At 38.1% G+C, this 15,041-nt stretch overlaps 2 protein-coding genes across 3 annotated transcripts in view; both read right to left on the reverse strand.

The window, feature by feature from the left end:
• Positions 1 to 3,054, reverse strand: part of LOC139943784 (kinesin-like protein KIF19) — a 49,831-nt gene extending 46,777 nt beyond the window's left edge. The window contains exons 1-2 of the mRNA XM_071940592.1: positions 2,552 to 3,054; positions 930 to 1,010 (exon numbers count right to left, since the gene is read on the reverse strand). Of these exons, the coding sequence (XP_071796693.1) occupies positions 930 to 1,010; positions 2,552 to 2,599 (129 nt within the window). The 5' untranslated portion in view covers positions 2,600 to 3,054. The remainder of the gene's footprint in view (positions 1 to 929; positions 1,011 to 2,551) is intronic.
• A 4,770-nt stretch (positions 3,055 to 7,824) lies between these two features.
• Positions 7,825 to 15,041, reverse strand: part of LOC139944231 (sodium/calcium exchanger 3-like) — a 40,471-nt gene continuing 33,254 nt past the window's right edge. For both annotated transcript variants that reach the window (XM_071941204.1, XM_071941205.1), the window contains exons 6-9: positions 13,106 to 13,444; positions 12,330 to 12,508; positions 11,424 to 11,759; positions 7,825 to 11,160 (exon numbers count right to left, since the gene is read on the reverse strand). In XM_071941204.1, coding sequence (XP_071797305.1) covers positions 10,918 to 11,160; positions 11,424 to 11,759; positions 12,330 to 12,508; positions 13,106 to 13,444 — 1,097 coding nt within the window. In that variant the 3' untranslated portion in view covers positions 7,825 to 10,917. The remainder of the gene's footprint in view (positions 11,161 to 11,423; positions 11,760 to 12,329; positions 12,509 to 13,105; positions 13,445 to 15,041) is intronic.

Raw genomic sequence — 15,041 nt, forward strand, 5'->3', positions numbered from 1 at the left:
TGTTTTTTTTTTAATGAAACCAGAAATTGTCTCAGGAGGTTTCATAAAACTCCAGGCTTGCATCCTTGCATCCAGTCAAATTCAATAAAAGGCATAAATAGATGGCTCATGGTTATTGATGCCCTAATCCACTAAACGAATTATATACTGTCTACACTACGGGTCAGACTTTAGAATCGACAATCTCTCAAAACAGAACAAAATCTAAGAAAATACACATTGTATACATAAACCAAATATATAAAACAAAAATCTATGACCCTTCCTTGAATATTAATTTTGTTCTGACAGCAATGAACCTTCCTTAAATTTTAATTAAAATGTTCTAAAAATAGAAATTTAATTTAAAGTGGAACCCGGAGGTGCTATTTACTAAAGAAACCCTGCCAAGCCTAAAACAAAGGCTTTGCAGGGTTCACGAAAAGACTTTGTTTAAGAGTATCCAAGTCGACCACTCAGTGACATAATCTGTTTATGTTTGCCAAGCTGTGTAACAATAAGTGCTCAGATGCAAGTCTTCTGTGTTTACCCGACTGGTTAATAGTTTTTTTTTAATCTGATAATCAGATACTTGTAGTGGCTTGATCAGTGGACCTCAATACTATCACCACAATCATAACATCTCTTAGGCTGCCTGGTTACGACAACGTCAACTAACGAACGGTGCACAAGTACACAATCTCTTAAATAGATGTTTATCAAACACACGCAATTTTGCTTTACCCCACACAGCTGATCATAAAGTAATTATTGGAGAGGGATTCCATACCATTTTTTTTTAACCTCAACATTTTTTTGTAAACATTTTTTGCTTTTAAAGCAACTCTATGAAAATGGTCCCAGGATTACAGTAAAAAATGTCTTCCGACTTCGTTTAAGATTTGTTAATAAACTGAATAAAAGAAGAAAAAACACCATGAAACACTTACATTATCATCGACTGCTTGAGCAATCATTGAGCTGCCAATATCGGTCTCTCCAGGGGTCATAGGTCGGATCCGTACGGCTACCTACAAGAACAACATGTCAGATAGATTGTCAGTTTTGGCCGAGTATCTCAGAACGTTTAAATATTTTGTTATGGTTAGAGAATTTTACAGGGTTTAAAAGCAAGTCTAGAATTTTTCAAGACCTTTTTCTTTTTGCAAATAAAAGACACTTTCTTTGGAAAATTGCCGAAACTTTAGCACCAACCAAGACCAAGACCAGGAGGCAATAGAGGCAATGGTCTCTGCGTAATTCCAGGCTGGTACACTTTCCAGTTCCAAAGTAAAACAAAAGGAAAATGTTTATAATTTATCATTTGACTTTAAACCCTTTTGTTGGGATATAAACAACACCTGATGACTACATTTGTTTGACCACATGAAAGCGTAAATCACACATTTTTCATAACAGAAAGCTTTGGTTAAACAAAAAAATCCAATACTATCAGCAAGTACTTTTTGAATTCCCTCCCCTTTCAAGCTTTCAATTCCCTTTCACCACTTTTCACCAATTTTTTTTTTTTGCTGTGTGTACCCACCCCCAACCCCCCCCCCCAAACAAAAAATCCATCTTCTGCAAAGGTCAAATTAAAAAAAATAAGTACAGAGCCGAGCGCCCTCATTTACTGGGTCTAATTATCACCTTATTATGTTTGTTAAAGGAACACGTTGCCTTGGATCGGTCGAGTTGGTCTTTGAAAAGCGTTTGTAACCGTTTTTTATAAAATGCATATGGGTAGAAAGATGTTGTAAAAGTAGAATACAATGATCCACACAAACATGCCTCGAAATTGCGTGGTTTTCCTTTTACCTCGTCGACTAACACGCCGGCCATTTATGGGGGTCAAAATTTTGACTCCCATAAATGGCCGACCATGTTAGTTCGCACAGTAGAAGGAAAACCACGCAATTTCAAGGCAAACTTGTGTGGATCATTGTATTCTACTTTTAAAACATCTTTCCAACCTTTAAATGCATTTTATAAAAAACGGTTACAAACGCTTTTGTTTTGACCAACTCGTCCGATCCAAGGCAACGTGTTCCTTTAATTACTGTTATAAAACAAAATTGCAAGAGTAGTTACTCTGTAATTTTCACAACCAAATGAACAAGTTCAGTTACTCAAAAGAAATTCTTTAGAAAGACAAATAAAGTGCAGCAATCATCAGGGACAGCAAATGAGAATGACATAAAATGGTAGTGTGTTTTGTATTTTATCAATATTATTGAGGTGTATATAATTATTCCTCCATCTTTTTTTAGTTTACCCACCAAATTTAGCTAATAAAATCTTAATTTCTCGTCCTACTCTTTCTTACATTAGACTGTTTTTCGTTTTTCTGTGTCTCACTCTCAGAGTCAGACTCAGAGTGTAGTGAGCATTTCTATGTATTTTTTTTGTCTCATATTTACTCTCTCTTTTAAATAATTTTGCAATTTTATGTGTGTTTAAATATTCAAGATGCCATGTAATTCAGCCCTTTTGGAAATGTCTGCAATCAAAATAAATAAACAAATATATAGTCTAAAGTCTAAACAACTAACAGTAACACAACTAAACTCACCGTTAGTTGACTATTTTTCCACTCGTTTTTCTTGTCTTTAGTCTCCATCCTGAATGTGTGTTCGACTTCAACGTCAGAATCACTTATTTTATTTGTAAATTAAAACAATACAACGAACTATAACGTTTCAACTCAATAATGTCGCCAATCGGAACAAATGGCACGCCGGTGCAGGACCTTGGTGGTTTCAGCGTGATCTGCCATGATGTACACCCGGGCTGAGACGTTCAAGACCCGGGAGACCGCAGTGCGTTGTCCGGTGACGAAACACGAACGTACGGTCAGCAACTACCGCATGTTGTCCTTGGGGAAAACACTTCTGGCGAGAAAATGGTTGATACAATAAACACTAGATTGTTCAATAACTGTCCTGGATCCTTGAGCTCTCGAATACTTCGGCTTCAGCTTGTGTTGCTTTGGTTGAAAAAGATAAAATAAAAGTGAAAGTTACTGTCGTGTTGACAAGAATGCCAGATTCGTTTTGTTTATGCGTTATGTGTGTGGTGGTGTGTGTGCCGTATCAACGGAATGCTGAGTGTAGTGTCAGTCCATCCGGTAGTCTTGGTCCCAAGACCATTGGTGTTGCGCGGTCACACACAACCAACGTTCCGATTATGCACGGCAAAAACTGTCCACGCTTGTAATGAACGAACGCTAGCGGGCGCTCTGTTTCTCTGATTTAGATCTCACCATAGACCTTTTCGCAAATACCGGGGCGCGCGCGTAAAGCTTGGAATTAGGTGCATTGTGGTCTAGCTGATTACAAATTTGATTCATATATATCCCACAATGCACCTCATTCAACAGTCTGCGCTTGCGCATTGGTATTTGCGATAAGGTCTATGGTCTTGAATATTTGCAGCGACGGGTCTTAACTTTTTTATTGTTTTTCGGCAAATCTCCCCCGACTTTCCGGTGGAGCCAATCAGAGGCTGCGTTGCGGTTGGCTCATGAATAATTCATCAGTGTTGTGCATGTAGTGTACAATGCATGCAGTAATTCCGTTGCATGACTTTTGCTTTACTCTGTGTGTGGGTATATATGTTTTTATCGGAGTATAATAATGTCCAGATCAGTAGGATTTGAAACTTTGACACAGGGTGGAAATACGATAAAGAAAGGTTTGTGGTACCAGCACAAACATTTCTATGTATAATGTCCAGATCCAGACACCTGCATTGCCATGATATGCAGCTTGAAATGCGATCGTGGCGTTATGCTCCCGACGTGCCAGGGCCCACACTGATGAAGCCTGTATTGGCTAAACAATTTGCTTATAGTTAGCACAAAATAGTATTGCTTAGCAGAAACTGGTTGCCAGCCAATTTTTAATTAAATTTGAAATTTTGTAGTGCCCAAGTAAATTTTTGGATAGTTAAGAAATTTTGTACAGTATTTTCTGCCAAACAGATATTAACTGGTGGGCCCTGTAGTGTTATTCACAGTGAAAGTTTTTTAATCTTGGGGGAAGGAAATCTTGAGGGATTCAAAAGCGTCTTTGTGAGAACGTATTTTGAAACGTAACCGTAGCTGCATATCTTGGAACGTAAGCGTAGCTTGACTCGGGATTGAAAGCGTACTTTTTGATATTTTAGCGTAACCTATTAGTATCTTGGAGTGTATAAGCGTAGCTGAGTAGCTGCGTAGCTTGGAACGTAACAGTATCTTTTGGTGGAGTGTAAGCATATCTTGGAACGTAATTCGTAGCTGCGTATCTTGGAACAGAAGCGTAACTTGACATGGGATTGAAAGCGTACCTTTTGATATTATAGCGTAACTTGAAGGAACGTAAGCAGATCTGTAAGCGCAGCTGAGTAGCTGTGTAGCTTGGAACGTTGACATCTTTTGGAACGTAAGCATATCTTGGACTGAAGCGTAGCATCTTGGAACATAAACGCAGCTGCGTATCTTTGAACGTAGGCATAGCTTGACTCGGGCTTGGAAGCGTACTTTTTGATATTATAGTGTAACTTGAAGGAACGTAGACCTAAGCGTATCTTGGAACGTAAACGTAGCTGCGTATCTTGGAATGTAAGCGTAGCTTGACTCGGGCTTGAAAACATACCTTTTGATATTATAGTGTAACTTGAAGGAACGTATACCTAAGCGTATCTTGGAACGTAAACGTGGCCGAGTAGCTGCGTAGCTTGGAACGTAACCATATAACATTTTTTTGGAATGTAGTCGTAACAATATCTTTTGGAATAACTCATGAGAAATTTCGAGTTTTGATTGCTTGTCCAGCGGCGACTACTCCTATTCAACTCCCAGTTATTTGAGGCGAATAGTCGGGTCATTAAATTCCACTAGTTGCCCAGTTTAATCATTACCTCAAAAATAACTCTTCATTCACAGAATTAAAAAAATAATACTTTGTTTGACAAAATTATGCTTTGAGGGAATTTTGTTTAAGCATTATTTTTATTTAAACCTTTTATAAAAAATTCTCATAATTTGTTTAAGCTACTCACACAATAACACTGTCAATATAACAATATGCGATATTCCTACGTTTTGACATCATCAAAATTACCTGAAAACTCATAACAAAAAGAAATTAGGGGCCATGAATTAAAATGGAGCATATTGGAACGTTGCGATCATAAGAAACAACGGATTCGACACCCGCAAGCTGGGAGTTCATAGCGCCTGGGATTTAACATCTCCAACCCCCACGAGACACGGCATGGGCGGTACGTGATATTCCACAAGGCTTATTTCACGTTCCGATTGCTCCACGCCGTGGGGCCATACATAGTCCAATACACGGACTCTCTGAATGCTAATTTTACGTTCGATTTTTGACCATTATTTACGATTTCAAATCGTCACGTATCCATAATCTGAATAGGTACCTATACTTAAAATTTCACTGTTTTCCTTTTAATAGGCCTATAATGACCACGGAATCACTCTTTGAGCAAAGATTATTAAAAATAGACCGCCGATCATATTGACCTTTGACTCGATCTAGTTTGAATAGTCATCTTCAATTCGTCACGTGATATGAATATTGCATACATTAAAAGTAATTTACATAGTCTGGCCACGCCTTCAATTTGCAAATATCCAAGACCATGGTGAGCACAGGACATGGTGAGATCCGTAAATCAGAGAAACAGCGCCCGCTAGCGTTCGTTCATTACAAGCGTGGACAGTTTTTGCCGTGCATAATCGGAACGTTGGTTGTGTGTGACCGCGCAACACCAATGGTCTTGGAACCAAGACTATCCATCCGGCCGTGTACGTCGTGCTCGCTATCGAATCAACAGGCAGCACACACAATGTGCAATGATCGATTGGAAAACAGAGGGCGCTATTTACTTTTCCACTTTTGTGAATTTCAAGGATCAAAATCACTGATAATAGTCTCCAAGAAAAACGGATTTGCGATGTTGTAAACACAATGTGCGAGACCATGAGAAGGCTCAGTGTGTCGAAATTCCAAGCGAACACTGTAAATGTCAAAACAAAAACAACTTCCTTTTTAATTTGACCCCGACAGAAAATAGGGAGACCGCAGCGCCCGGGTACACGTGTCCGGGGGTCGTGGTTCTAATGCCAATCTCGCAGTCAACTTTTCTTAGTTCAAACCCAAATATTTTGAAGTAACTCCAAATATATCTAAACTCACACCAGTGCGGGTGAGCATTTGTCAGAATCGCCGATAAAACTTTCTTTTAAGGATCATCGGTTTAACTTTTGGCATATATAGTGATCGGACAAAGTGCCGCTAAATGGGCCTACACTATACTTTTGCCGCGTCCGTCCCCGTGTCGAAAACAAAATAATATCTCAGATGATGAGTTTTTGCACGGCAAAAGTGCGCAGTCGATGAAAAACGTCAAATGAGTTGAAATAGGCCTACCATGTAGTTGGAACTATAGTTGCCGCACTTAAAATAATTCAAAGTGGCCAGTGGGAAAACAAAATGTATAGTGCGTCCCACCTTTTGTAATAAAGATGGCCTGGTTTGGAAGTCCATTTTTGTATCCCATTCAGATTAAATCAAACCATTCTGCGTGCTAGTATTGTAACTAGACTTTCCATTTTCTCCCGACCTGCTACGGAACTTACAGTATACACTTGGTTTGTTTTCTTCTATCAGGTTCACAATTAACTACGAATTTTGATTCTTTTAAAACCCTTTTGGGGTTTTCTTGAAAATGTTTTCAATGTTAAAATTATGCTGTAAAGATTTTGAAAGGACAGAGTAAACATCGGGTCCAAAAAACTTAGCGAAAAAGAGGAAGGATATCATTATTTGTTATCCTTTGGTGCTCAAATCGAGCTGAAAGGGGTAGATGTGGAAGGGATAGATGTATTTATCCTTTGCTGCTAAAAACCAACCTAAAAGGAGGAAGGGATAGATTTGTTTATCCCTCGAAACTCAAAATAAGTACGAAAAAATTGTGCGATATAATGCCCCCCAAAAATAAGCAAAATTTTATCAATAATTATTGTTTATTTGTTAGTGTTAGCATAGCAAAATTAAATTGATTTTGTAAAATCTACAGCATATTTTTAATTTTAGAGACAGACCTTGTGTTCTTCAATGTTAATCCCAATAAATATTTAAGTACAAAGAAACAAAAAAAGATAACCTAGGTTTAAATCAAGGTGAAAGATTTGAAGACAAAAACCAACACTGGATTGTTGATTTTATTAATCGTTTTCAGAAGTAAATTGATTTTGTAAAATCTACAGCATATTTCAAATTTTAGAGCCAGACTTTTTGCTCTTCAATGTTAATCCCAATGAATATTTAAGTACAAAGAAACAAAAAAAGATAACCTAGGTTTAAATCAAGGTGAAGGTTAAATCTATAAAGATTTGAAGACAAACACAACACTGGATTGTTGATTTTATTAATCGTTTTCAGAATAATTTTTGAATGAAAAGTTATCGTAAACTTTGATACTACAGCAGATTAAACTGCTTACAAGAGAGGTAGGATTGAGTACTACCTGTGCTAACAAGTTATTATGTTGGCCCAAAGTGACATCACTCATTGCAAGTATCTTTTGAAAATAGCATTTTCGCAAATATAAATCCAAATCTGTACTCCATTATTTCTGACATTTCAAATGTTATCGCAAATATTTGCATAAGCCATTTAGAGATATGAACACATCCATATGACACTATTGGGTTCGGGTAAATTTGTCAATATACACCCCAACCAAACAGTGCACTAAAAAGGCTAATTGGCACTCATTTTGCCAACAAACATGTTTTAAAACTAAAATAAATTGAGGTCGAACAATCAAAAATACGTACACCATAAGTATAATTTTATTTAGATGAATGTACAGCCCTTATACAACATGCACACACACTGTTGAATCATTATGCAATCAGTACAGTGAATTAGGAAAATAAAAATAAGAATAAACTATTGATTAACAATGTGAGGTCTGAGTTTTGGCTAATTTGGCCCCAAATTTCATATTTTCAAATTCTTATTTACTGTGCATATTCACAAAATCCGCCCAATTTCTTAGAGCTGCATTAGCAGGAAACATTGCTTAACAATTTTCTGCTAAGCAAAAGGGATCAGGATACCAATCATGAATTGTACAAGTGACATGGTATTTTGGCTGGTAACCCCTTTGTACTAAGCATGCATTATTTTGCTTAGCTAATTTGTGTGCTTAAGCAGCTAAGTGAAATTGGGTCCAGTTGTTGTCGGATGACAATGGCCCAATTTCACAAAGCCTGTAAGCACATAAAATAAAACCGAACATGTGCAATTGTATTATTGGCAATTTGACTACATTAACTATTTGGAATGGTATACAATCAGACTACATGAATAATAATAAGTTATTTTTATACAAACCTTAAAGCTTGATACATATTCAGGTACATGATAATTAGGAGCAAGTTTATACCAAAAAGGACCTTTCAAAAAGAAGATAAATACTTTGGAGAAGAAAGTTTGCATAAATTGTCCACAGTAGTAAAATCTTAACCATATAGAAAGATACATAATAAAAGCATAATACATAATTATACCACACCCAAGCATATCCCTGTCATTTGATTGATGTCATAATCCATACAGTTTGGTTCAATCCACAGTGCATTTTTCGCCTCATCCATCTTTTTGTTTAAACTATTGCAAGCTAGACCACACCTAGCCTGAACGAGGTCATACTTGGAGGCTTGTGAATAATACCAAAGATCTACCTTAAGCCTTGTCAATCCTCGTCCAGCATCACCTTTGACCTCAATTTAATTTTACATGGAGATTCACAGTCAAATCCTAAGTACATATATACATATAAATCATGATGAAGACATCCGAAAGTGCAAAACATCACCATGGACCAATCAAAACAAAGATATAGAAAGTGTTTGTCACTGCACATTCATCCAATGAAATCACTGGTTCTGTAAAACCAATACCTGGATAGTGGATAGAGAACCAGTCTAGACCACATCATGTATTCTACACAACAGTGCAAAACACCCTCAAGGTAGGTGCCAGACTACAAATCTTGTACATTTTAATTCTTTGATAGTTTTATCCTCCATTCAAATGCCACAGCACCTACTTGGATGTTACATCAGATAATGCATGAATTGCATTCGTGCAATAGAGAGAATATTTTAATTTCTTGAAAGATGGAATGTTCCATTCATCGAGGGGGCGAAGGAACATTCCACACTACCAAATCTTGAAATTATTCTCATTATAGCACACTAAATCAATTTTTGACAGCCCATGAAGCATTACAACCTACACAAATGTACTAGACTAGTGTACTAATTACATTACCACAGCAAGAATAATCCCACGGTATCCTAAGTGACAAGTGTACACCAACATGCCTTTGTACATCTATTAAGTTAAAAGATATTAATAAAATTATTAACCGTTTTTTAAAAACAGATTCCACGATATTATTGTAAAAATTTACACAAAAGCTAAAAACTACATGAGACAATTTGTGACACTAGGTGGCGCCAGATTTCTAGTCTTAACTTGCATATTTTATACTCGAACAAATTTTACCGCAAAGGTCTGCTGCCCCCTAGTGTTTATCTTTACAATTAAAATGTAGGACATCGTTCCTGTAGAGATTAATTTAAAAGCATCATTTTATCAATCATCAATTAAAAAAAATGAATAATAACTTAAACAAATTCAAAATAAATACGAATACTATAAATGGATATTTCAAAACTACTTTGTTTGTGTTAAACTTTGGGTGCATTTGATTAGCTTCTCTGCGTCGACCCTGCGGTGCTCATTCGGGTGAGCCCCTAACAAGAGCTAATCGATCGACGTCATGCACCTCTGGCCAGCCCTGAGTGACCCCTTTCACAATTAGGGCACCTGGGGCTGACCGGGGTGAGCCCCTGGAATGACATCAAAGCTATTCGCACGTACCGGGGGGAGACTGGGTCGACCCGGGGAAGCTAATCGAACGCACCCTTTAAATACAACCCTTTTAAAGATAAGACACCATAAATTAAAACCTGTTTAATACAAGTAAAAGCAAAAAAAAAATGCCCAAAAACAACTAAACAATGTCTATCTTCAAAGTTAAAAAAGTAGAAAAATCCTCAATTATACATGGATCCTATGGAACTACCATGCACTATTCTTACATCACGCAATCTACAACTAAATTGCACTCGCATAATATAAATAGACTCCTATCGTAAAAGTTGTGAAACAAGTTTCCTAGTGTTGAAAGACAATCTGTTTATTTGACTTTGGCCATCCATATAGGATAAAAATGTGTATAAAAAAATGGTGAATTAAAACGACTCTAAAGAGAAAACACTTTGGGAAAAATGGGAGACTTTCAGATACTAGGCCCATGGGCGCTGACAGAGTAAAATTTCAGTTTTATTTTCTAGAACAGTATAATTCTTCTGCCATATAGCTTCTCAAACCTTAACTAAGATTCGGTCTCCTGTCAGAGGATTCATTTGATGTTACGAGACACTTTGGATTGCCAAGACACTATCTTTAATTTGCTACAAAATGGATGAGCTTAACCACTGAAGTTTCAAAAAGACTGATTTCAAAAAGTCTAAACTTATAAATATGGATATGATGAGATAATGCACCTTTTTTCATTCCCCTCAATGAGGATGTTGTTTCCTATATTGCTCAGTTTACCTGCAAATTTCAAAACATGATTTTCAATAAAATTATTCACAATGCATACTCAACTGCACATTTAAGCCTTCGTGAAGTCGGGGAAGGGGCGGGGGGGGGGGGGGGAGACTGGGGGTAAACAGTTGTGTGCATGCATTGGTTAGGAATCACACAATTTGTAAGCTTTCTAACTCAATGCAACTGGTTTTCAGCCTATTTACATTTGTAAATAAAACCTTTGCAATTTTTATTCAGATGGGAAAATAATCTGGTAGGCTTGAAGTGATGAAAGCAGTACGTAAAGGAACCATAAGGATATAAGGAATACAGCACTTATGATCTTGGGGACGAACGCTCCGCCCAACTCCGCCTTGCCGAAGATTGCGAGATTACGGCGTAACATGAGAACGCAGATGCATACCAGGGCACAGATGGTGTAGACGGTAACACTAAACGCAAGGTTACCGGCTGGGACCACGAATTCGTCATTCTGTTTGAAAACAAAGATACAGAGAATCAGGTATTATTACTATTTATTTGATTTATTTAAAACAACCCAAAACTATAAAAAAAATGATATAAAAGCAAACAATAAATACAAGATACTAAGAGAAACACAAAGTTTCTAATCATCTATAACAAATCTAACATCCAAGTGGGTGAGAAAGATTCATTAACAAAATTTGACACCAAAAATCTTTCCTTCTAACAGCACCAAACCCTTCTCAAAACAAGCCTAGCAGTAAGCCTTACCTTAGCTGCCCAGTATAAAGACGCAATCAACCATGGGAAGCCCAGACCCAGAAATACGTTAACGGAGTTACTGCCAGTCACGTTCCCGATAGAATTATCTGCATACTTCTCGTTGAGGGCGGCGGTCTTACTTGCAAACAGATCAGGCAAACTGGTACCCAGCGCTACGATGGTAATGGCCGTCACAGATTTCTTCAACCCGATGAGGCAACCGAAAATGGATGCTAGGTCACCGACCAAGGCCGTCAGAATCGTGATGAAGGATAGAGCTACGCCGAATGTGATCCAACCGCCGCTGTTGAGGAACCCTGGGGGAGGCACGAGGGCAAAGATCACCTGTAGAAAGGGGATGAAAATTTGATAAATGGAGAATTTCAGTAGGGCACTTTTTATATCAGACAAATGGAGAATTTCAGTCGGTCACTTTTTTATAAAGTAGCAGAGTAATGTCGTGGGATTCCTTAGTTTGGCAATTGGAACCAACATTTGTTTCAATCCTATTTAGTCCTAGATAAATACCATTAAACTAACCTGTGAAAAAGGTGGTATAATTTCCAGATATTGTCGAAAATCTATAGTGGTTATGTTTACGCATGAATAATAATCTGCAACTGATTTGGGCTAAAGACCCAAATCAACTGTCACCAGGGGCACAGTGCCAACTACTCCTGGGGCTGAGACAGGGTTACCCCCTTCACAGTTCATAAGGATGTAGGTCGGCATGGATTTCACAAAGAGTTAAGACTATTCTGAGTAGGCTAACTTAGGACTCTCCTAAAGTTGTTAATATCTCATAGGACTAATCCTAAGTTAGGACTAGTCTTAACTCTTTGTGAAATTGACCCCTGGACTCGTGTCCTAACTGTACAATACTGTCCTGAATGTACAACACTGTCCTGCATGTACCTTAAATGCAAAGGTGATAAAGTGAAGGATGTAGTCAAATGCCGAAGCACCTTCAATGTCTCCGCCATTGACGTTCATGGCATCCACAAATTGGTCACCGTATGAGGAGTTGCCCATCTTCAACCGGTCCATGTTAACGTGAGTGATGGCAACAACACGGTCCAGGATACCAGCATAATCTGTCAAAAAAAAATAAAAAAATTATAACGTGCCTAATCTGGTTGCTTCTAATACATTTTGACTAGCACCATGTAATGGTTTACAAGGTGCTGTGGCGCAATATGCTGCCAATTAAACCAGGAACACTAGGGCGAACCCTTCTCTTTATGATAAGTGCACTGCATTGTTTTACTTGCGTTACACAACACACAGGCCAACGGCTTTATGTCCCATCCCATCATGGTTAAGTGTCTTGCTTTAGGACACAAGTGTCATGACTGGGATTAGAACCCCCACTCTGCTGATCAGAAACACCAGAGCTTGGGTCCCATGCTCACAACCGCTCGGCCACAACACGCCACAAGCAAGTAATTCATAATGTTAATTTGGTTGAAATCATGCAATGCCCCTGCAGAAATCAAGCAAAGAATGTTCTGGGGGAAAAACAAACTGCCAATGTTCACATCTTACAGGCAATTTATAGAAATCCAGCTTATTGCAACATAATACGATGACGGAAGAGAATAATTTCACTGAAGATATATGTACATGCATGAGGGACAGGGAAATCTGAGGGCAACTCTGTCAAAAAACCACTCACAAAACCAAGCACTCACCGTCATCATTAATGATAGTCACGACAGTCTTCTTGAGTCTTCCGAGTTGAGCTCCTCCCGTTGGTTCAAACAGCTCAACCTGGAAGCTCTCGTCTTTCTCGTATTCTTGATCGTCGATGATTGGAATCTCAATTTCCTTCTCCTTCTCGTTATGCTCAAACACCAAGATACCTTCCCCTCCCATGTAATCCTTGCCGTTGACCGCTTCCATGTCCTTGGTGCGCCACTGGACCTCGATTTTACCGTCGACACCTTGGTTTCTACCGACCGGAACAAAGACAACGCCGGCACTCTCTTTGACAAGATAACTTGTCTTGGTGAACTCTAGCACTCCGGGCTCTGGGGAAATAAACAGAAATAAAGTAGGGTTACAGTGACAGGAGGCCTGGCTGAGAACAAAATGGTTAAGCAAACTTACAAACAGCTCTATGAATCTGGACATTAAACCACCCCCGCTGTAACTTGTCCCAAAAGTAAGGACTACAGACAAACCATTTAGTCATTAAAAGGTGACCATTCATCCTACTACGGGGCCATAGCATCAGTTGCCACTCAAAACAAATCACCATTTATAGATATTTTTGTTAATTACTACTTGCTTTTTGGTGTGCCTTCTGCCTCTCTCTCTCTATTCAAGTTTGTCCACATTTATTACACTAATACACCCAAATGTTTGTTGTGTTGTCATTTAGCCTTCCAGAAAGACTCTGCTAGGGTCAAAACATCAGGCCAATAAACCATTTTATAAATTCATTTATATCATAGGTCCTTTGGTTGGTGAGTGGTTTGCAACAGCTTATTCTGATGGGTAAAAACCAAAATTAACAGCTTATTCTGTTTTCTTAGCACACTTTTTACACTGAAAATGTTTGGTAAATTTATTTTATAAACCACATTGTAAAGATAGTTCCCACTCAATGACAAAGAGTTTTGCTATCTTGACAGGCAAATCAGTCATTTTTGTAAGGCACAACAACTATGCGTACAAACCGCGCGCGGCATGCAGAAGTGTTGTCAAAACATCTTTAATGATTGGTTGATGAACCACTTGGCTTTGTAGAAAAATTAAAACGCTTGAAGCAGCTCACAACCAAACCTCAAAGTTGCCCGTAAAAAAATGGTGGCCATCAGGAAAATATCTAATGATGATTTTTCAGTAGCAAATGATTCTGCGGCGTTTTGATGTGCCAACTCGTTGCACTGAATTTCCAAACAGCATGACCAGGGGGCCAATTTCTTAGAGATGCTTAACTGCCAATTTGTGTTTACCATATAAGTTTCCATTTCATAGCGTCGCTAGCCGTAAGCACACAAAAAAGGCATGCTAATCTTCCAGGGATTACTGTATAAAAATGAATGACGTAAAAATGAAAATACATGGTATACGCTTAACCTGTGATATTACCCCCGATGTTTTAGCTTTTGATACAAACATCATCAGAAACAATTTAGACTGCATTAAACTTCCCCCATAGACTTCCATAGCAGAATACAGATTCTGCATGATGACAGAGACGCGTCTCTTTATTTATTATGAGAAAAAAAGCAATCCAGAAGGGATGAGAATTCCCAATGCGACCACCCATAAAACAAATTACAGCCAAATGTCCTCTATGTAAAGGGCCAAATAAATAAAAAAACATGTTTAGCGTCCTGCCTCTTAAAAAAAAGTAAGGAGGGCCTCTTTTTCTTCAAAATGGCCACCCGAAATATTTTTTTCGTATGAGAGATCGTTAAAATGTATCCCTTTTTTATGAAAAAGAAACAAAGAAAAAAAGGCCCCTTTTTTCATAAAAAGAAAAAAAAGAAAGGAGGCTGCCTCTAAAAAGGAAGCAGGCGGGGACGTTAGACATGTTTTTTTTTAAATGTCTTCTTTTTTTCTTGAAATGATCACCATATGCCCATCTTGCCTCGTTGCTGTACATTAACATCTGGG

This window comes from Asterias amurensis, chromosome 11, assembly GCF_032118995.1.
Source record: "Asterias amurensis chromosome 11, ASM3211899v1".
In the NCBI taxonomy this organism is placed as follows: domain Eukaryota; kingdom Metazoa; phylum Echinodermata; class Asteroidea; order Forcipulatida; family Asteriidae; genus Asterias; species Asterias amurensis.